The sequence below is a fragment of the Pomacea canaliculata genome, linkage group LG3 (assembly GCF_003073045.1).
Source record: "Pomacea canaliculata isolate SZHN2017 linkage group LG3, ASM307304v1, whole genome shotgun sequence".
NCBI classification, from domain to species: domain Eukaryota; kingdom Metazoa; phylum Mollusca; class Gastropoda; order Architaenioglossa; family Ampullariidae; genus Pomacea; species Pomacea canaliculata.
Genome location: NC_037592.1, coordinates 28,475,350 through 28,498,775, shown reverse-complemented (window position 1 = coordinate 28,498,775; position 23,426 = coordinate 28,475,350). Strand labels below are relative to the sequence as shown.

General features: G+C 42.6%; 1 protein-coding gene across 1 annotated transcript; it reads right to left on the bottom strand.

The window, feature by feature from the left end:
* Positions 1-9,288: 9,288 nt before the first annotated feature.
* On the bottom strand, positions 9,289-13,922 carry LOC112560840 (G-protein coupled receptor GRL101-like). The gene is made up of 2 exons (XM_025232919.1): positions 12,317-13,922; positions 9,289-10,807 (listed from the first exon to the last, which is right to left on the bottom strand). Exons 1-2 carry the CDS (start codon positions 13,897-13,899, stop codon positions 9,838-9,840), a joined length of 2,553 nt encoding a protein of 850 aa, XP_025088704.1. The 5' UTR covers positions 13,900-13,922; the 3' UTR covers positions 9,289-9,837.
* Between the last annotated feature and the right edge of the window lie 9,504 nt (positions 13,923-23,426).

Here is a 23,426-nt window from a genome sequence, read left to right as displayed (position 1 = left end):
CATGTTGTTTGTTTGTTCTTCTGTCCCTCGTATGTTGTTCATGTCTCATTCTTCTTCTAATCACTAAGTTTGCGAGTTTGTGCTATACAAATCGTGATAATATTATTATGATTATCCTTTTAATTATTATGATGATAACGACGATGATGATATTATTATTTCCCTCTCTGTGTGTGAAAGAGGGTTGATTGTAAAAATTTTGAATAAAAGTATTAATTGTTTCTTATTTTAAATCATATATTTATGATCTGGAAAGCACATGGCAGTGAAGTTTAAAGGCAGTAGGCTAAACGTCCCTCAGCTTATTTCTCTGTTTCTGCAAAGGTTCGTTTGTATCTCAAAAAATGTATTGTGCAACAGCTTTGTAAATATTTATTAACGTCTATCTTTTTCCCATTAATAACAGCTCGACACCAACTGTTATTTCCAAATTAATGTCTGATGCTGCAGCACGTATTCTTTATTCTTCTTTTTTGCAGGCCATGCAAGATATATGTTCATGCTTCACTTTAAGCGGTTGTTCTAATGCCAGCAACATTCTTCGCGGTGACGCTTGTATGTTTTCACTGACATTCATATCCACGATGTAATATTAGGACTTCTTGACTGAACACAAGTCATTTATCTGAAATACTCCTACGAAATGTCAACCACACACTATTATCAACACAAAGTTCTCTCTTTGTATCGCTTGCAACCACAAATTTCCTCTTTTCATTTTTTTCGCATTTATGATTGAGACAATAGTTAATACTAACTTTTCTCTTGCCTTTTTAAGTTTACCATTGAGACAGTTTATAACACAACGGTGATCTTTTCCACCCATCTCTTTAAGCAGAGTTAGACCGCTTCCACAGTCTTGTGACAGAATAGTCCTGGGTATACTAGGCCATTCTCTGATGACTTGCAGTTTGTTTGTACACCCATACTTGCTTTTTGAAATTGGGTACAGTTTACTTACTAATCACACACAAAATAAAAATGTGTATGCGCGATCGTGTTTGTCTGTTCACGTTTGTATATTACTTGTTTGTATTCACATCCATTTTACTTCATTAGTCTTATCGAGTCATTCATATCTTTTCTAATGTTTCTAATCCCACAAAACATGACTCAACCAAAAATCAACAAACAGTCAATATCCGTCTTTGTTACAACCTAGTCCTTCTGTCTTATCTCTCTAAACATTAAAACTACTTAGTCATTGTAACCTTTTGTCGGAATCAGAGCCGCAGAGGCCAGCACGTGACTCGGGGAAGACGCCCTCCCCGGGCCCCTAGTAATTGTAATCGTAAATTATTTCCCCAGTATATAATAATATGCTTACAATTCGATTCGATACCTACATTTCATTCAGTCACATATCAAAGACTGCAAACATTAGGACATGTGCACTAGAATCTACATCACTATTTGAACATAGAGTTGTTTATAGTGAGTGGTTAGTAAATGATGAAAACTGATGTTAGAGAATCAGACTTGCAGTACACCCTTCCATAGAAAGAGTTCCCACAGTAAGGAATGTTATGTCAACCTTTCTTTAAATACTTCACTGACCAAGGCCAGACTCCCTTCTCAGCCGCTGGCCCGGATGCACCAAACCCCGGGCCCCCGACCCCATCTAGGTCTATGGCCATAGGAACCTGGAACAGTTACGGGACAGCCTTGCCACAAATACATCTTGACAATCCCAGCAGTCTCTTATACGATAATTAAATCCAAAAATGGGAGGGACGAGAGTGGTTGGTGTGGGGGTGGGGTAGGGTGGGAGAGATGTTCTGAGCAGGCTGATCTCGAAGGTGCCCTCCAGCACCGTTTACCTCCCCTTGGTCGTGTGGTTGACGTGGGCGCGAGAGGAAGACAGCACAAAAGGGCACACTACGCCCTCCTCTCTACCCCTCTCACTCCCTTCCCCGAGGCATCGTCTGCCTTCAGTCTTTCCGTCGCCTTCTTGTTGTCATGATCGTTTGACCTCTTATGTGGGAGTAAAGGTAGAAGTGTCACCGCTGATTAAGATTATCTCTTGCAAAGAGTAACGACTTCTGGTACAAAGACATCGCTATAAACTGAAAGCAAGCTTTCCAGCTCTGCTCTGAGGTTTGTTTTTAAAAAAAAAAAAAAAAAAATTTTGCGAACTACTTTCGGATTAGAATTGCGCATTGAAAAGATTCGTAAAAGTGTTAAAGAAGCTCCCTTTGTTGATGTATTAAGTTATGGAAAGAAAAGAAAGTGTAGATGGAAATGAGATGAATGAAAGAATATGAGAAGCTCTTTTGATCGTGTGTTGGTCAGGGAGCTGATCGTCATCATGACGTGAGGCGAATCCCTCCCACTTTCTGAAGGTGAAAGCTTTTGAAAATTATAAATATGCTGCGTAGGAACCAGGGGAGGAGGGGGAAGGGGGGATAGGTGACAGCGTCCCACTCAAAAAAATACTAAAGGGACAAACAATATAATGTGAACACCGTTCACTGTCAGCATGGAGCTTGTCCCTCTCCCCCCAAAATCGAGCATCTTCCTACATTGGATTTTAACCTCAAGCTGAATTGTAAAAACCTTGATTACAATTCGACCGCCCGCTCGTCTCTTTGTGTGTGTGAGAGAGAGAGATTGAGAGAGCTAATACTGATTTTTTAAATAATTTGCGGCGAGGGTTTACTCAACTATAGTTGCATAAACACAGAAGCAGAGATGTCTCCAGATAAATATTGACAGTTTGCGCATTCCGCATGATAAATACATTTTAGCATAAAATAATATGTAATTTCTTTTGGAGTGTAAGTTTGGGAAGCCAAATGCACACGCACACACAACCTAGTTCCCTCACAGAGGTCTTGTAAAAGCTGATAGGCAACACGCGGCATACATCGTGTAGTTCATGAGAAAAACAATTCCCACCATCAAGCAGGACTCTGATGACTTTGCAGTTTTCTCCACTAAAATTAAAGCGGAAATGACATTAAAACAGCGAAGGTCTTCGCGCAGTTCAATGCCCAGAGACTACTAATACCGTTCATGTGGGATAAGTGGGGGGCGAGGAGGACGGGGAGAGAAATGAGGGAGATGACGCAAACTGAGTTTAACGGCCTTTCTCGTGAAATCTCCGCTAGACGGCGCCACGTCAGTTCTCGAGCTTCCTAGCCGAGCACTATTTTCTTTACGGGTTGCATTTGTTTGTTAAAACTCATTCCTCTAGTTTTTCAAGTCATCTGTTTTTTCGTCGGTTTCGTCATTCTTTGTCCTTATCGTCTCCAGGAGGTAAACGGCCGTTTTTAAGTTTTTTTTTTTATTTTATTACTCTCCACCTTATCCGGCTTCGTACGAGTAATTTATCTCGCAAACTCTTCCAACTTGTGATTTTATAGTCACATTTCGATTTACCCCTTTCGATAAATAATAACACTTAACTGACATGCTCAGCCTAGAGAAATAATGAAACACTTGTACTCAATCACGTGCTGCGGTCGTGATGTCCTTGTCTCAGCTTGGTGATGTTGACAGCCACATAATGAGAATCGGAAGAATAGGGGGAACTTAAGGGTGGGGAGACATTTCGAGAAAAGTAATAGAGGGATGTGCTTGAGTCACTCACAAATCACTACACTAATTTACTTGTGAGATTTTATTTACGAAAATTTCATTTGCAGTTTTGAAAAACGTAAAAAATAGCAAATAAAGTTTTTTGGGCAAGGAAAGCGTACTAGGCATTGTACAATGGACTTCAGCTCTCAGTTTCCAAGAAAAATATTTCAGAAGAAAGAATTAATTTAGAGAGTAATTTATTTTTTAGCTAGAACATACTGCCTGCCATTCTCCAACTGTAGACTGCTTGTGCAATACTATTGATGAAGTTAACATGGACACATCAAAAGAAGTCATTGACTATGAAAGGAACGAATAAACTTTTTCTCCTGTGGAGTTGAATAAAGCCTGGCTTCAGAAAAAAAGCAGCAGACCATGACTGCCTTTTTTCTTTACTTTCTCTCATTCATGGCCCTGTTTTCAACATAAATATTTTAGAATATTTTTCTTACTCTTTAACTGTGCAGGCATATTAAATTATAAACTTTATTCTGCAAAGCTACCCACGGTCTAGTGTCTTGAAGAAAATTACACACACATTTCCAGTTATACTGAGCGCATAAATCCACTTTCATGTTAGAGATGTATTTTGATTATGTAAAAGTAAAAGACTTGAAGGTTGCTTTAATACTCTTCCGTCTGTGAGTGAGGGATATAAATACAAAAACCGTTTTGTACAGGATAGGACAAAGAACACAAAGAAATGTCCTTTCTGCTTAAATTTTACAGAGAATGGAGCTCAATGTTCTTTTCTATTGCTCCAGATATGTAGATTTTCCTCCAGAGTATCTAAAATATGTCACACCACACAATGAAAACCAATACCTTATTCAATTACTAGCATGTGATCATTCAGGAAGAACAAGACAACTAGCATTGTTTATTCACAAATGTTTTAAGATAAGAAGCAAAGATGATGTACACGAAGAGTAATGGATAGCCTCTATCCATGTATACTGATGCTTCCTTGCATGTGGAATATTTTTTTGATTCATAACATTAGGGAGTGGTCATAGTGTGTGCATACAGACTCTATGTAGGATAGAGATAAGAGGAGTATGAATTAGGTGATTGATGAGAGGGGGAGTGAAAGGACTGCTATACTATGTGTGTATACAGATGGTATGTATGTGTGATAGGGTTAGACAGGTATGAATGGATGGATGAATGAGAGGATGGTTGTTACATGCTTACCCTATAAAAGCGACAACTGCTGAAATGGCTTTGAGTCAATAAAATATTTGAGTTCGAGTTTTCTTCTCAACGTCTTATATTCCCTATCTCTACCTCCACGTTTGTCTCCCTGTGTTTTTGAATGACATGTAAAAATATGCTGATCACACACACACACAGAGTGTGCAAGAGTGAGAGGGTGAAAGAGAAAGAAGAAAGAGAGTGCGAGAATAGCGTTTGTGCCGGTCATATAAAATGTTTCTCGCCACTTAAACATATAAAGCGGATGCTGTTGGCAACCGATCAATGATGTAACAGTATGTCGCTATGACAACGAGTGCTGAGGAGTTTCAGTTGAATGTCTTTTTTTAAAATAACGGAACACAGATGTGCAAAAGACGATGAAAATTAATATCTCCCGGCTCATCGATGCAGTTTTGAAACACACGTTAAGACACATGTAGCCATCGGCACAAGGTGTTAACTCGTGGTTTCATAAGAAGACTAGTATGTTATACTCGAGAATAGTGTTCTCCAGGCAAATGATGAGTTCAGATGAGGATGACCTATCCAGGTATACCTAAAGGTATGCTCTTGCGATCACAGACGAACACTTGAACATTTACACTCAAGCACGCATTCTGTATGCATCTCACTCTTTTACCCTTCCTTCACCACTGTTTATGGACACGAGCTAATCGAAATAAAGAAAGTCTCTCTCTCACAATGTTTTAGCCACCAATGCTCATCTGCGACAAAGCTCAGACTCCCTGCACGTGCCAGCTCACACGCGCAAAGAGTAATCTCCCTTCCTCAGCAGGAGTTGCCGCGTTTGAATGAGCGCCAGGCACGTTATCTGGCTTAACCGCCGCCTGCAACATTCAGCAGAGCCGCCAGGACAGCGCAGGGACAACAAAGCTTCTTTGTTTTGTCACCCTTCGCTGCTGGACACGCGTTTGACACACTTTCCCTCACCGTTTATCAAGAGGCGTCCCATGGCGACCTCAAGAAGTTGCGTGCGTGAGGGATGTAATTTGCCCGCTGGCGAGTTCTCGGAAACAATTATTTCTGCTCGGGAATAAGGTCCATGATGGCAGCCGAGGACAGGAGTTGAGAAAACACACACGGTTATTGTTCTTGTCCTCGATGACAATATGTGGACCTGAAACAAGGTTAAAGAACTAGGCATACTGGTCTGAAACAGTTCTCTAACAGTTCTGTAGTCATACCAGCAGTCCAAAAATAGCGTGTACTTATAGAAATACTCACAGACAGACAGATAAAACATTAGGATCTCAAAGCCTCTGCAATGAAAAAAGAGAGATATGCTGAAGGCATTGCAAAGTTGACACCATCCACATGTCCTTTACGTGGTTTGAAGACGTCCTTTACGTGATCTACGATGTATGTTAGTGTTCTAGAATTCGTTCAGTACCACTTCGGGTTTGAAAGGGGACCTGCATATATTATTTTTACTAGCAGATTACTCTATCACTTCAATTATCAAGAGAATAAAATATAAACATATATATATATATCACTGTTTATGTATTTCGGGTTCTGTCACTACCAGACTGAAATCCCCAGCAAGCACCAAAAGCCATCAGATTGATTTTATCGATGTGAGTCAGCTTCAAGGAAGGGTTATTAGAAAAATACTGTTCTCTGCGCAAATGCTATCAGTCTGAGCCGAAACAAGAAGAAACAAATTGCCGTTTGATAATAGCAGCTTTCACTACATGTGGAGACTAGGCTGCAGTGTGCCTGCAATTCTTTGAGAAAAGCTGGCAGAGCGGAGCAAGGGAACAGTGGTTGGTCTTTATGAATAAAAAAAAAAACAGGGTAGTGAGATATTGTCAGTCGCCTCGCAGACAGTCAGAGGTGGGTATTCCTGCTTATTAGCTGGTTCATCATGTGTGGTCCAAAATGTCAGTTCATTAGCCTAAAATCACAAATGGTCCAAAAAAGCACTCACCATTCAAGAGAGGGCGTATGGGAAGACGCAGAAAAAAAAACGAGTGAAAAAGAAAGAAAAGTTATTTCAATGGTTGTTATTGTGTACTCTTTTTAGAATCTTTACAGGAATCATAGGCTTAGAGGATAAACTTAATCAAACTGCAGCTGCTTCTGGAAGATCATGAAGCAAACCTTCATTTAAGCAATAACTAGTGAGCATCGATTTCACAGTAGGTTGTTGAAAACTTTATTCTTTTTTAGATCATTCGAAGCGCAGAACAAAAGAAGACCAAGCTTACATGTACATTGCAAACTCTTATAGTTGGATAGCTGGCTTTTGTTGCAAGATATCAAAGAGGCAAATTAACCCAAGTTCTTCTTCAGTACTAGCAAGAGTGACATGTTGTCTACATGCAGGCCGCTGAGAGCTTTGCTACATCGTTCTCTGGCTCTCATTAAAGATTGGGGCAAGCAGGCTATCATAATAAATTAGCCAACCTGTCATTTATGTCCAGTAGTGTGTTTGTGTGAGGGAGAGAGAAGTTGGTGTTAATGGATGACAAATGTGAACTGCGTTAGGGGTTCGCAGGTATAGAGATTGTAGCAAATGTTATTTTTGTGATGGCTTTTGCTGTTTTGTTGTTGATGGTGATGGTGAGTGAGTGTGAATAGTGTGTGTGTACGCGCGCGAGCTCACTTAGCATAAATGATAATTCGCTTATGTTACATCCGTGTTATAGGTCGACTGGGGAAGTCAGCTTTTGATGCATTTCCTGCACAAATAGGAAGTTGCTATTGTCGGAGAATGGCTCTGGCTGAAATCAGTCACATGGTCTTATTTGTCTCAGACTTACACTGACTTATACTGACTATTTTGTCCAGAATCACAGCTGCTCTGTTGTGAATAGACTATTAATGGTAAGAGGGTAATGAGATACTGTAAAAGTGTTAATGTACTGAGAAAGTCATGCATATGTAAATGGTCATAAGGATCCAGAATCCAATGGGAATAGGATGAATTACCTCTGCGTAGAGTTGATTGCCCCTCACCTCTCTATGGCATAGCAGAAGGGAAGACAAAAATGTATACGTACAACGAACTAATTTTCATGCGGATTTGGTTTGAGCAGACAGTTCTGGGTCAGTTGGCGTTCGATTCTAGCAGAGACAGGTAAAAAAGAACAAATACTAGAGGACATCTTTAACTACTGTCAACTTTAGTCACTACTTATCTATCTTAAACTCTCCTAACCAGAGTATAATCTAAATTGTTCTAGGAAGAGGGTGGCGGTTTTTTTTTTCGAGAAAAGCATGTCTTAAAATTTGTCTTTATCATTCTTTCTTGCTGATGCTCAGTTGGCAATCGGAGGACAGGGTAGACGCTCCAACCCGCGTGCAGAGGAGGTGGGCGCCACCAAGTGTATAAGCCCTCTGAAGGGACGAAGGTTTATCATAGGACATCGATCGAGGCCTGGATTAACGACCACATCTCAGTGGCAAGTATGCTACTCGATCATCATCCTAACAAAGTAGAGCAAACCCCGGTCATCAGGCTGACAAGCCATCTCAGCAACACCACAAACCACTTCCACCAAGAGAGAATCAACGTGATCGTCTTCACTCTAGTACAAACTGTGAAGAAACTCACGGACCTTTATTACAGTGTCTGCAGATATACAAACACAAGGTAAACCCTCGCTCCTTGTTACACGTACTACACACTGTCAGACGGCGGAGAGACAAACATTATGGCTGACAGATAAACAAACAGCAACGACGGGTTGTTTCGGGGTCATAGTTCTTCGAGTACAGTAAGAGCCACGACAAGAAACTGCTATTAAATATTCATCACAAAGCTAAAAGCAGCGTGTCAGATTAACAAAGAACTAAACTCTTACTCGGTACTTGTGTTCTCACATGCAGTACTTGTGTACTCGTGAAGGCCACAGGAATCAGTTCATTAAAGTTTCAAAGATCAATAACAAACCGTGGTCAGGCATGACCGGTTCTGATGTAAGGAGTATTTTTTAGGTCTGAAAGTAATGGCTGAATTCCTGAATGGATTGCAGTTGGTAGTTCACTCCCATCACCAATTATTCATTGTCAGAATCCAGTCCCCCGGTCCCAATTCCTCATAATTTTCATTGAAACAATTGTCTGAAAAGATAACATATCATGTTTGGTAACATTTACATAAAACAGTCATCGTGTATGACAATTACAAAATTTATGCCAAAGGTATTACAGGTAAAACAAGAAAGCTTGGTGTACACGACTTTGACATGAAAACAGAGAAAAAGATAGAAGGTGACTTTTTCTTCTCTTTATCTCTCTATAGGGTCATATATATATATACTTTTATATCGATACATGTATAATTATGCAGTACTAGAAGATACATTGATTATATTATTACTCATATCACTGACTTTTGTTGGCAAGCGTGAGCATGAAGAACTGCACGTGTGGGCTGATTGCGAACACAAACAATCGACCGCAGCCTACATTCATATTTACTTTTGGCCACAATGTAAAAATCAATCACGTCCATACAGGTTCCCCTCCTAGCATCACCATGCAAGTCCCCCTCAACTACCCAACCATCTCCAACCCTTATAACTACACTTTTAACTCTACCTGTGTTCTCACCACACGCTACACCATTCTCCTAATGGTCACACTAAACTTCTCCTTTTGGCTATATTGTAGACGTTTTTATCGTTCCTATTTTTAAAGAAACGTTTTTATACTAAAGAAAAAGAAAATGCGAACAAGACAGAAAACCACACAAAGGAGGAGAAGGAGATGAACAAAACACCTGAACAGTCACTGGAATTTTCAAAAAGTAAATTAAAATTTAATAGTAGACGAAACCACATTGCACATATAAAATATCGTCATTACATTGTTTTATCTCCTGCCGCCAGTCCGTTCCTGTAGGAATATATATATATATTATCGTAGACATCATCAGCAAAGACGAGAAGGACATTAACAGCGACAAGCAAGTTCAGCAAGTCAAGCTCAGGAACTGTTCATTACGCATCATCGACGGTCACGTGTACGTTCACGCTGCACGCACTTCTGAACGGTCACACGCACCTGGCTCATAGGAAGGACTTGTCATCAACACTCCGACGCCGCCTGAAAGTCGAACATAACATCATCCTCATCGTCGCGCCCGGAGAAGACGCGGGTGTTGGGAAATGAGTGAACGTTCCGGAACACGCCGTGTCCCTGGTAGTTGGCCAGCAGACGAGAAAGGTCCTCCAAGCTGAGCACACTACGGTCCAGGATGTCCTGGATGGTGGAGAGCGCCTCCTGGCGAGTACTGGCCATGGGGAAACCCTCCATGGACAGCGACTTCTTGCTGCCGTTGCGCCGGCCGCTGATTGAGAAGGTGTCGATGGAGGAACCGCTGAAGGAACGTTGCGACCGGACGAGAGTGCGGATCTTGTCGATGGCGTCCCTCCGCGACGGCGGCCGGCGGTTGCGGGTCAGGTTGTCGTCGATGTTGTACAGTTCTGTCAAGATTCGCTTCTCCAGGCAACGAATCATCTGCGCCTCTTTGGCACGGCGCCGGCGCTCCATCTGCGTGTTGAAGGTATACAGGAAAGGGTTCAAAGCCGAGTTGACGGGAAGGACGAAAATGGCCATCCCCACGTTGACCTCATCGGGGATGGGGATCCCGATGGAGGCCAGGATGCCAAGCAGCCCGATGGGGAACCAGCACAGGAAGTCCGTCACAACGATGGTGGTGAGAGTGCGGGCGATGGCCAGGTCGCGCGTCTGCCGGATGGGATCCTTGCCCATGGAGTTGTCCCGCACCGACAGGAAGATGAGCACCTGACCCAAGGCGATGAGCAGGAAGAGGAGGAAGTTGAGCACGATCATGATGGCAAAGGAATACTGGTGGCCGTTGACGATGTTGCGGGTGATGGGCAGCGGGATGCAGATGCCGGTCTGCCCATAGAACTGCCAGTGGGATGTGATGGGCAGCAGAGGAAGGGTAGCTAAGGTCAGGCCGGCCAACCACGCGCATGCGCAGGCCACACGCGCTGAAGACCTTCGGAATCGCACGGCGCCGAACGGATACCTGCGAAAGGAGCAGCACACAGGATTCAATGACTACAGGTACTGTTGTTGCTATGGATGCGTGCTGTTTTGATTGACTGTTAGTTCGCTTCCTTTTTTATTGGTTTCTATCAAAACATCTAATGCTAGGCTCTTTGTTAAGAAGCAGAATGTTACGTTTTAGTGATACATGTATTCCAAGTTGAATTACGGATATAAACTAAAGCTTATTTTAAAATTTAGGGACTAGAGTAGAGAAAATATTTCCCTTTTGTGATAATGTGTTATACTATGAAGTCACTAAAAGATTTCTAAAACTCAGTCAGATAATGTATTCTCTGTGTGTGTGTGTGTGTTTAGGTGCGCGTTTGTGTGTGGGGAGGGAGGAGGAAAGAGTGAGTGAGAGAAGGAAAGAAAGAGAGCGAGAGTAAAAACGAGGTTTAAAAGCACTTCCTTTTTGTGTCATTTGGTTCTACCATCACTTACAGACGACTGGACAGATGTGATATTCTACAAAGTATAAAAAGTTGTCAAATTGTGGGTAGTGCTGGTTGCAGGCGGGAAAGAAAATGGTATTAAAGGAAATCAATTCTCCACTTTGCGAGAAGTGTGGTGTATATCAAGAGCCTCAACGAGATTAGTCAAGGGCATATCAAGTCCTACAATCGCGAGACATCAATCCAGAGGGAAGAGGCTGGAGAGGAAGCCTTTGAAAACAACAATTGTTGTCCCTTGGGAACAGGGCTATGTGCCGACGGAAAGGATATTGTGATACACATAAAGAGATGATAAGACAAACTACTATCTAACTAACGAAATAGTTGTCATACTTTAAGAAAGCAAACAAAAACTTTTACTGTATGCAAATGTTTTTTCATTGACTCCTCTTTGTTTTCTATTTTTGTCTTTTATTACTTGTTATGTCATTGTTTCTTCTTCCGTCCTTTGTATTCTTCCTAAGCTCTGAGAGCATGCTCCTTCGTGAGCGTTATCATGCGCTATATGAATCACACGTTTTATAATAATAATAATAACAACAACAATAATAATAATAAAGAAGAAGCATAAAGAGACTTAGAAAAGAGCATCGCTAATTCCTCTTTGAAGCCGTACTCTGACAGTTGTCTGCTGCTGCCTTCAGACAAAAAAGTCAAGAGCTGGAGCAGAACAGATTCCCCCAGAGAAGATGATGAGTAGATGTTTGATTATCAAAAAAGACCGATCACTAAGAATTTATTTAACAAGAAGAAAGCCAATAAAAATATGGCTACATGCTGATCGACAGTTAACAATCCTCGCGAGACTTTCTCTCCATCCCAGCACAACAAAAGGACCTCACAATAAACATTACAAGCAAGTGAACATACAGCACAGTGAATGGAGAATACGTCACACTGCAGTGAGCAAACATCACAAAGTGAATTTACATCACAAAGAAGTGTCTGCACGTCACAAAGAAGAGAATGCACGTCACAAAGGACACTAAAGCACACTTCCTTTGAACTATAACACAAATAAAAAAAAAGCGTACCGGAAAACGAGAACGCGGTCAAAGGTGATGAGGCAGATGATGAAAGCTGACATCTCGCAGGACAGGAAGGAGAGGAAGCCAGCCGTCTGACAAAAGGCGCTTGCCTTCCAGGCGCTGTCGTGCCAGATATAGTTGCCATGGTACAGGCGGTCCGCGCCGCCAATCATCACCAGGTACACGCCCATCAGGAAGTCAGACACGCACAGGTTGGTCACTAGCACGTCGAAGCCAGCCTGAGAAATGTGTTCCTTGATGAAGAGTCGGTAGACGAGGCAGCCGATGTTGCCAGCGATGGCCATGGTAGCGAAAATCCACAGGAAGAAGCGGTAGACTGTGGAGCGCAGGAGCTCCTCGCAGGAGGAGATTTCGTCCGTGGGAGCGAAGCATTTGGTGATGTCGAACTCGTCCGGCAAAGTGACCTTACAGCAGATCTTGTAGTTCTCCGCGTACACAGTCTTGAGACTGTTCAGCTGCTTCAGCATCGTCCGAGGGAAGTGTTCTAGTTTTGTACCTCGAACGTCCAGCACCTCAAGATTGGCCGTCTCGCTGAAAGCGACTGGGCCAATGGATTCGATGGGCGTGTAGGAAAGATTGAGGTTCCTGATGTTGGTGAAGTTAGAGAATGGCTTAGTGTCAAAGGTCACTAGCTGCGTCACGGACAGATCAACCTGCATGAGGTACAGGTGGTCAAAGGACGACACGGCACCCGTAACGGATGTCAGGGGGTTATTGGAGAGACGCAAGATGCGGAGGTTCTTCAAGCCATGGAAGATCTCCATGTCCACTGTCTCGATATGATTGTCGCTAAGGTCTAGCAAACGCAGGTTGGGGAACTGAAGACCGGAAAGTTTCTCCAGAGAACAGCTGGCTAGAATCAAGTGTATGAGATAAAACTTGTCGCCGAGGAGCTGCGGGGTCATGCCAGTCCCCGTGGCATCGAGATATCGCAGGTTGCGGTGGTCGTACGCCCTGAAAGGAACCTCGCACACGAAGGCCAGGCCCTGGCAGTGGCATCTGTCGGGGCAGGTCATCCCGCACAGCCGCTCGTCGTCCTGCTGCGGGCAGTGGAATACCCCGTCACACAGGTGCTGCGCATGTACGCAAACCATGGAATTGTGGCAGCGGTAGAAGCCCGGGCAGGTATGGTGGTCGCAGTCTGCCTCGTCCTCCCTATCGGGGCAGTCGAAGATCTTGTTGCAGCGAAGATACACAGGAAGGCAGTAGGCCGATTCACCCGCGCACCGGAAGTGTGTGGGAGGACACGTCTGGTTCGGCAGCAAGGGCTGTTGGGTAAAGTTACCGTAGCCGTCCAGGTTAACGACAGCAGGAGGTGGGAGGCGGGAGACGGCTGGACGCGGCTGAAGGAAACATTTGACTTCGTCTAGGCCGTTGGTGCAGTGCTGCATGCCGTCACACCAGGCGCTGTAGGGAATGCACTCGGCGCTGGCCTTGCACGTGCTGTCGGAGCACTGCCGGTGAACGCAAAATTCTTCGTCCGAGTTATCCAGGCAGTCGTACCGATGGTCGCAGACTAATGTGAAAGGCAAGGTTCTGATACCGTCGATGCAAGCGAAGTTAGGCATGCGACCCCCTAGTTTAGTCTCGCACACCGACAGTAGCGCTCCTCTCCGCAAAAACTGGCTGGATCGCAGGACAGGTAGTCCAGAGTTACATGACCAGCCGGACACTGCACAACGGAGATATTTTTAGCCTCAAAGATCTCCATATTGGCCGGCAGTTCTGGAAATTTCACGGCCGAAGCCAACTTTGCTTGGCCTACGCGCGGAGAGTGGTATTCGCACAGAAAGTCGGCATTGGTGGACTCGTTGCAAGGGAAGGTAATGGAGTAGTTGTCCCAACCCCAGGGGAGGGCAGCACAGGACGGGAACACCTGCTCACCCTTCAGATGCACGAAGTAAGCGATGGTGTCGTCTGCCCACTGCCAAAAGCGGCGGTAGAATGCCGGGAGGTTAGGGTCTGCTGTGCGCAGGCCGATAAAGACGACTGAGGCCCGGTGTCCGAAGTCCAGGGCCGTCTCGATGGCGTCCCATTCCTTTGGGGTGTTGAGGCTGGCGAGAGAGGCGTTACGTTGCTGGCAATGACGGTATGCATCCATCCAGGTGATCGCCCCTGATCGGTCAAAGTACTGGTAGCATTTGTCGCCAAAAGCGATGGAGCCGTTGCAATGGCCCTTGTTGTAAGGACAGAATTGCTCGTCCTCCCCGTTCTGACACTCCGTTATAAGATTGCAGTGCAGGTGCACCTTAAACTGTTCGTAGTGCGGCACGGAGCAGTTGAATTTGCCTGGGCCCAGAGTCTGTGGCTTCAGCTGCTTGGACAGGATGGTGAAGTCATCTTGAAGCCCGTGCGGCTAAGGTTGTGGTCGCTATAAAAATTGATTATGATGGAGCACTCTGAAAGACTTCTGGAACGATGGACTGCAGGCCGCACTTTTTCCAGCCCAGTATTGTCCCAGCGTCCGTCAGCTTGAAGAGCGAGACGCTGTCGGCGAGACCGCTGTCGCAAGAAGAATTGTTGTTCTTGGAATAGAGATCGAACTGCTGGAAGCTGATCATAATTACTTGGTCTGACCGCACCTGGAACGTGTAATTGTCCCACACGCGCACGGGGTACTGGGAGTAGCCGTCGAAGCCAGGTGAAGTCAGGTAGCCGGTCAGAGGAGACTCGAAGGTGACCTGCAGGCGGGGGCGCTCATGGTCGGGGATGACCTGAAACTGCAGGCGAAGCCGCAGCCTGCCTAGCCCCGCGTAAAAGTCAGCTGCAGCATCAGCTGATTCTGGTCAGAGATGACATCAGGGGGCAAGCCCCATTCGCAGTAGTCAAAGAGCAGCGGACCGACGTACCCTACACCCTCGTTAGCCCGCAGTTTGCCTTCCGAGCATCTAGCGGGACCTTCGCCCAGCTCCACTCGGTGGAAGGTGATTTTGATCGATTTACCGGCAGGGGCCGTCAGTTGCCAGCTACAGAAATGGTTTTTCGGATCGACTAACAAGTTTTCCGCCGACAAGAGAACAACATCGTTTTCTGACCAGATGCTGACTTTGTTCTGAAACCCTGCGCATTCCTCGGGGTTAGTGAGGACGGCGTTGACGAGAGAAGACGTGGCGCCCTCTGCTGCCGTCGCCGAAGAGTTCGTGGTCTCCGTCTTTGAAATAACAATTGGCGGGCAGACAGCAAACAGCAAACGCAGAGCCGTGAGTATAATTTCAACTCCTTTCATGGTGATGTCCATAAAGATCCTCATGAACTATGACGTGGCCTAACTTTTGTTTGCAGTCTCTCAGTCCTTTCTTTCTTCTTTCGAGATTACCTTAATGGACTTAAACATTTCATTTCCACATGAGCTGAAGTTTTCGCTCTTCTGGTAAGGAGAAATAATGTCAAGAAGTGTTCGTCAGGAAGAAACCTTTGGCAGAATCCCACAATGACCGTGGAAAGCTAAGAAGATTGTATTTCAAGTGGCGACGGAAGTGAAGGGTTTTCTCATCGGTCATCGTCTCGCGACGTGAGCGGCGGCACATGAGGGGAGGCAGGCGTAGCAGACGGCGGTGCCATTATTAAACAGATGACTTGCAGCGACAGCAACAGGGACTACAACGGCGCATTTGAGGAGGCGGCGGGACTGCGGCGAGACAACGCGGCAAATCAGTGACGTGTTCCTGCTGCGCGGAGGGCTCGCGGCTATTGTGCGACACCGAGACACAACCAACCCATCCCACCCACCCTTTGCAGAGAGCTCTTATGAGGCTTACTGTCATCAATACTACAATGGCTTGGCTTGCTTTTGTGTGTGTGTGACAGGGAGAGAGAAAGCGCGCGTGGTGTGTGGATGTCTGTGTGTGTGTGTCGCTGTGTTTCACGGCCGTGCATGCATGTCGCGACAATCGAAGGGGAGGGAGAGTCTGGCCATATGGTAAAGTTTACAGATTGCCTGGAAACAACAGTCACCAGACTTCCAGTCAAATGTCCAGCTTCAGAGCCGAACATTGCAAGTTTACATGTTGCGCTTTGGGGTTTAAAATGCTGAAGGATTAGGGTTTCAGTCGATATATATCTAATATCAAATTTATCTGCATTTAAAACACTATGACAAGTCCTAGATTGGTTTAGTTTTTCTTAAGATGTCACATAAAGTCATATCGTTTACTGTTGTTTGTTTTTTTTTATTTTATTTTCTTTTATTTTTTTTTTGTAGCAGGCAAACGCAAAACCACGGACAAAATGTTAAAATACAAGTTCACACTAAAAAAACTACTGCTAAAATGTCAAAGCTTTCCTTTCATGAATTTTTTGCTTGTTTTAGAAAGCTAAACGCATTGTAGCTGCATAATTCTCACAGCAACAGAGATGCTGGTTCTGCCCTGGAGACGCTTCAGGCTGACCTCCCCTGTATATGTAGCAGCGCGGGGGCCGCTGAGCAGATTTGTGTCCCTTGGAGAGCTTAAGAAAGCATTGAAAATGCCAATGCCCGCCCACATAATAAAAGAATAGACAATAGATTGTCTCCTCTTTAAATTGAAAATCCACCTTTCTTACCCAGTTAATAAACAAAAATAAAGTAAAATGTGCAATAAAAAGAAATTATTTATTTATGGTGAACGTGGGTATTGGAAATTAGCAATTTTTTTGCCCTCTGTGCTTGTATTACTCAGAAAAATTCTTGTAGAGCATCTAATGCGTTGTTTCAGAAACTTCTCCTGTACTCAAAGACAAAATTCTTCAAACAGACCATAAGCTGACAGATTAAAGCTCATTCTGATAACTGTTGAAGGTAAGTAAAATATTAAAGAACACATTATAAAATGTCAATGTTTTCATCCGTTTTATACATGGAGTTTATGTTGTATGTCTAGTTACTTTCGTAACTGCGTGGTAGGAGTGTTTATTGTGTTTGTTGATGATGCACTTTACGAGTAAACAGACAAAAAGAAACGATATTCATTGCAGATCTCTTGCCGATTCTTTCGGTCATTGACCAAAAATGTCTCCAGATTGTTTCTGTCAAATGTATATGTATGTTCTGGGTCCTGCGTTGCTCTAATCTTTACTACATGTTTACTGGTTAAACATAAAAATAATGCAGTTTGTGATCTCGCCTATCCACAAAAGAGTTGTAGAAGTTTTCTAAGACTTGTCACCATGAGACGCAAGTTGCTCACGGACAAGAAACTTAATCTTCCGACAATAACTGTTGAACTTTGAAGATAACCCAATGATCCAATTCTAATTATTTCGGAAACAAAGGTCACCATTGGCAAAGGCAAGGCACCTATAAGTAGGGGACTAAACCAGAAGATTTCAACAGTTTCTTACAAGAGCAAGATGGAGTAAGGTTCATACATCCATTTCGCGCTTCTGGAAATGAACGAGGAAATTACCAAACGAGATTTTTGTCGAGAATATTTTAAAATGGAATAAAAAAGACAGATGGATTGCTTAAATACATATTTTAAAAAAGTCTCTATTCTGCCTAAATAGACCTAAAAGACATGAAAATTCTTGCACTTTCTTTCTTTTAGGACAACATATCCTCAGATGATTCATGACTGTGGTCAGCAGGACTGTACATTTTCAAGAAAATAACAAATGGCCATCTTTAGGTTGTTTTCTGAATAATTGCACACGATGTCCGTTCGCCTCATGAAACGGTAAGCCATCATTCCATATTCATATATTCGTAAAACTCAACAGTCCTCTCCATGATTGGACCACGAATCACATAAAAGAGGTAATTAAGTGTTATTTCTGTGTTTCTGTGAATTTTATATTAGTCCGGCAGTAGTTACAAAGACAAAACTATGGTAATTATCATCTGGCAGATGCCTCTGTTGTTCCTGCGAGGCTTCTGCGCAGTCTAGACATCTTGAACTGTTATCATGGACACGCATTGGCGAGTTTCTTTCATTTCAAACATCCTATGGTAATTTATCTCAATTACTGTGGGAGCGGACAGAGTCTGGACATCGCCGGCAGCTTGTGCTGTGGTCATGGGAGGATGGTGTGGAACCGTGACGTCAGTGGTCCTAACTGATACAATGATACAACTGAGAGAACCTTTGGTGATATACTTTTATTCCTATTCTGAAAGTTTCTTTCTTTCATTTCTTTCTTTCACCGTGTCACATTCTATTATCCTCGCCCTTCTGATTCTCGACTATTATCTTTTATTTATTCTTTCTTCATTCCGACTTTTACCTAAAGAGGATTGATTCTGACACGATACACATTGGTAATAAACTTTCAATTAACTTTCTGTCCGAACCACTGCTGCCATCTTTCGGACATGACTTTCTGTCATTTTCAGAGAGTAGATATACGAGAAACAAGCAGTTTCTTTGATTTATTTCTGGTTGTATAATAGGTAAGCTTGAATTTAAAATAAGGTTTTGCAAAAAAAAAGAAAAGAAAAGGAAGCAGTAATGAGTTCACCAAAAGTAATTTCAGAGTTCAAAGAGTTATTCAAATAAGCAACTATCATACTGTTTCATGCTGCTTATTAACTTTTCTTTCAAACTTAATTTCAATATACACTATCCACACATTTTAGTCAAGTTTTCAAATTAATGCCTTTTCAGGGCAGCTTTTATGTTTTCTCTTGCAGTACTATTTATTTCAGCAAGGCTTTCCCAAATAACCCATAAAAAGTATTTATGATTGATTATAAAGTGATTTTATTAAACTTAATTAATAAATAAATATCTCAGGGATGATTTTAAACAATGGTCTTAAAAGATTACTTCTCCTGACAAAATCTCATTTATAATACAGCAGACCTCCATTTTGCAGCAGCTTTCATTTTATTTTTTTAACTGTTTGCTCTTTCTTTCTCAGCAATCACTTAAAACTGAATTTCTATTGACTGTTCCTAGTTTCTTGATCAATTTAAAGGAAACATTTTGGTCCAAGTTCTGAGCTCTGTGCTTTTTAAACAAGTTTCCAGGCCGTTGATGTTCTACAAAAGAAGACAGCTTTAGGATGTTGAACTTTGGAATTGTTACTTTTGGTCTGAGTATCTTCTTGCACAGAATGAGCCTCATTATCGAGTTGTCGCGCCTTTTAGACTCGCCACATTAGTTCTTTTCGTGGGAAGAGAAATCGAAGATGAACGGCTTTTATTCATTTTCCCATCTTTCTCTCACTGCACTTAGCCCATGAACTGCGACACGTCTAGGGAGGGATGGGGGATGAGAGGGGAAGTTACTGGAATATAAAGTTAGTCATGTTGTCCAAGACAAGGACTGGTTCTCTCAGTAGTCAAGTATAGAGAAACAGTGGAGTGGGAGGTACTTGCCGTGGGATGGGGAGGGCGAGGTGTCTGGCAAACTCCATGCCGACAGTAAAGTGGTGGTCAGGCTTGAACCCAGACAGACATGCGATTTGCTTGTTTTTTGCCAAGTGCTGACTGAAAACTAATTTTGCGATCTGACTTGGCAACTCTGGATGAAACTTTTTCTTTGTTTTGGTTGATAATTTTAAACTATATGGTCAAGAGTTTCGTTTAAAAGTACTTCATCTGAAACTGACTTAACATGGAATATATGTATAAAATAAACAATATATACATATACATTCTGCTTGCATTTGTAAAAGTGTCTGTGAACCACTATTTCTGAGACTAAATTTTAAAATAAAGACTGTAATCCTGTTTTTTATAACAAAGAGCTTAAAAAAAAGAAACAAAGACAGGTCAGACAATGGATAATTTTTTTTCATAAAAGTAATATTTTAGAGAACAACAATTAAAAGTTTTATGTCAAATAGATTGTTAGGCGAACAAATAATCAAAATATTTACTTACCTTTGTTCTGAAGTCGATTGATTAGGCATATTAAACAGAAAAGGTGCTGATAACCGTTCTTAGATTGATGTCTTCGAGCTGGTACTTGTCAGTACATCTTAAAATTCGAATTGCAAAATTATTATAAAAAGCAAAAACAAAGAGGAATCGATGATGTGTGCTTAATGTAAGAGTCTAGGAACAGACGACTGTATGATAGTAGCACAGGGTACAGTTGTAACAGATGAGAATCTCTTGCACAGTACAGTCACACCATTCTTTGTCATCGCTATATTCTTCTCTTTTTTTTGTCCTTTCCTCTCCTCTACATTCAAAGCACTTTTTAGACATAAGAGCTTATAGTAATAGTAATATACACAAACACAGAAAAAACATGTTTTCTCCGAACTGGAGAACACGACAGAAGATATAAAGTACAAAATTAATATTCTTAGCAGATAAACTACAATATAAAATATACCTATTATTATTCACCACATATTCAGACATAAAGAGGATAATGTTTCCCAATGGTCTGGCCCAGATGGCTACAATGAATAAACAATCTTAAAACTCTGATTTTGATTAACTACCGTTGTTCAATCTGCTCCTGGCACAGATGTTTACTGTCGTATCCTGAAAGTCTAGAGCAAATCCGCAGTAAAGTACAGACTATGTCCACAATGCCTGGCACACCTAGTGTGTACAATAATATTCTACATACATCCACTGAATGGTACTAGCGACAACACCTCTTGGTTGTTGTTACGGAAATCATGTTTGCACAAGGTGCTGAATGGCAGACAGCGGTAATACAAACACTAAACAATGAAAACAATCTTCATTCAGTTTTCAGTAACAGGCAAAAACTCACCTTCAAGGTATCTCTGCCTGAGGTGGAGTAAAAGTCACCAATTGACACAGACATGAGAGACAGAAATCCTTGTTCTTCGCTAGAATTTTACAAAATGAAAGTTGGTTCCTCGCTGCTGAATAAGTCTGGTTTCCGCTGTGTTATTCCTTGCTTTCTGCAGTTCACAATGGCCAGTGGCTTTTCAATTTCTACTCTGTTACTTTAGACAGAGAGTCAGGTGGCGTGGCCAGGTAATCTTCAGCCTCTAGACAGGTGCGGCGAGAGATGCGGTAAGATGGCGCAGGGATGTTTTATAACGAGGAGAAGGATGTCAGAGAAAGCAGCCAGAGGTGGGCGCTGGGGAGGGGCAGGAAACCACATGTGAAGAACCGGTAACTGGCATTGCAAGCAAAATTATATCAGCATGTTAATGACCTAAAATTATAACTTGTAAAAAAAATTCTTTTTTATATGTGTTAGTTCATTTGCAATAAGCTTTCTCGTTTTCTTTGATGTCGACAATGTGTTTCAACTGTAGACATGCACAAGATGGTGCTGGTTGCACGCGTGTGTGTGTACATATGTGGAAGATAGTATTGTGAGATTTAGTAGTTAAAGGTCCCACTATATCCCAATCTCTACACAATGCACTTGAATTTCAATCATTTTCTCTCTGTCTCTCTCTCTCCATTTTGCCCTTTGTGAAGAATGGCACCACAGACACGAGGGAAGAAGTGATACTTTAGCCCTCTCATTAGTATATTTCTTAAAGAAGGGTGGGGCCCCCTGACCTTTTCCCATGTTGTTTATTTGCCACTGAAAGGCTAGAGAATCTGGACAAACCTCAGGTGAACTGTACATCCTTCATAAAGCTCAGATGAGTTTAAAAAACCCAGAAAAAAATGTGAAGTAGACTGACAATTGTAGAAATAACATCAGGATAAACTAAATTGAAAGCAATGTCAAAGAACTAATTTGCTCGTATAGACTCAGATTATTCATTTTTTAAATGCTGTCTGTTATTTAGAAAATTTATTTGAAGGTCTGTAACCCCAAGCTTTTGTTTCCAAATAATCCTGAAAATCACTGTCCCCTCCATCTTCATGCATGGTAGTCATGTGATGACATCAAAAGAAAACAGCCAGAAACCAATTCGCACTAACATCAGGCCACACAAAGTGTGGGTTGGACACAGCTCCTACAAGTACAGCTCAGGATAATACGACTCCGAGAAAGGTCGCCTGGGATTTGGCAACACAGATTACAAGAGTAACACGAAGCCTGCAGCTAATCTCACTCTGACGTCACTGACGGATCCGGGCCACTGGCGTCCGCGACCGTTAGTGATCGATGCCAGCCGCACGCTTGGACGCGGTGCGTGCCGGTCGATTCCAGTTTCTCGCAGAATCCTGTTTCTTTCAAACCCGAGACAAGATGTACCGAGGAATCGACAGTAAAAGTTGCTCGGAAGGTTTATTGTTATTGGAAGCCAGGCGTTCAGTTCTTGCTCAGTCAACGATCATAACGAGTAAAACCTATAAATAAAACTCAATGGGAGAACTGGAGATAGGCATGGGAGGATATGGTAAGGATATACCGATAAAAGAAAGATTGAAGATTGGAGAAACGTTTTAGGAATTGAACATAAAAATTCAACACACAAGGAAATAGCGAGAGTGAAAAAGAAAGAAGAGAGTTAGAATGTGCGAGAAAAGCGATCATGAAGCTCATGGAAAAGAAAACGATTGCTTGCCATTTTGTAAATTTTTTTTTAAAAAGATGAAATATTTGACGCACTTCCGTCACCAGAAGTCGAACCTCTTTGTTATCGATGTTGCTAGCCAATGCCGATCGTTGTGTTGGTGGCTACCTTTCTCCTCCCGGGCTGCAGGCATCGAGCTACGACCTGGTAACTCTTCTCTCCTCGGTACGTGTCGTGTGAGTGGGTCATAGCTAACCTTCCTACATTCGGGTGCCTATGCACTACCGCAGAGAATGGATGAAAAGTGGTTTGTGGACACGAGATGTGAACGCTAACGACACCCTTCCCATAATTCTCGCAAAGGCGCTGACGCCATCGCAAGTGAGACCATGACAGTCAAGGGAAGAAAGCAGAGGGAAGTGTATAGCACATCCTCAAAGAGTATATTGCCTTTAGCTAAATTGTATCTCTGGACTGCTGGCCGTCTGCCAAAACCAATTCTTAACCTCTCGCAAAAGTTGCAGGCTGTCAGGTCTCAGAGAACAATTTAACATTTTAATATCCGGGACCACGATACACTTCTTTCAATCAACAATAGACTCACAATAAATTTCTTAGTTACATTTTCTGTTTTTTTTTTTCTTTCTTTTTTTTTTTTGATAAAATTTTTTTTACCTCTACTTCCCACGACCAGGAGCCAACAAACTGAAAACAATTAATTTTGGATGATGATAGTTAAACCGGAAGTGAATTTGTA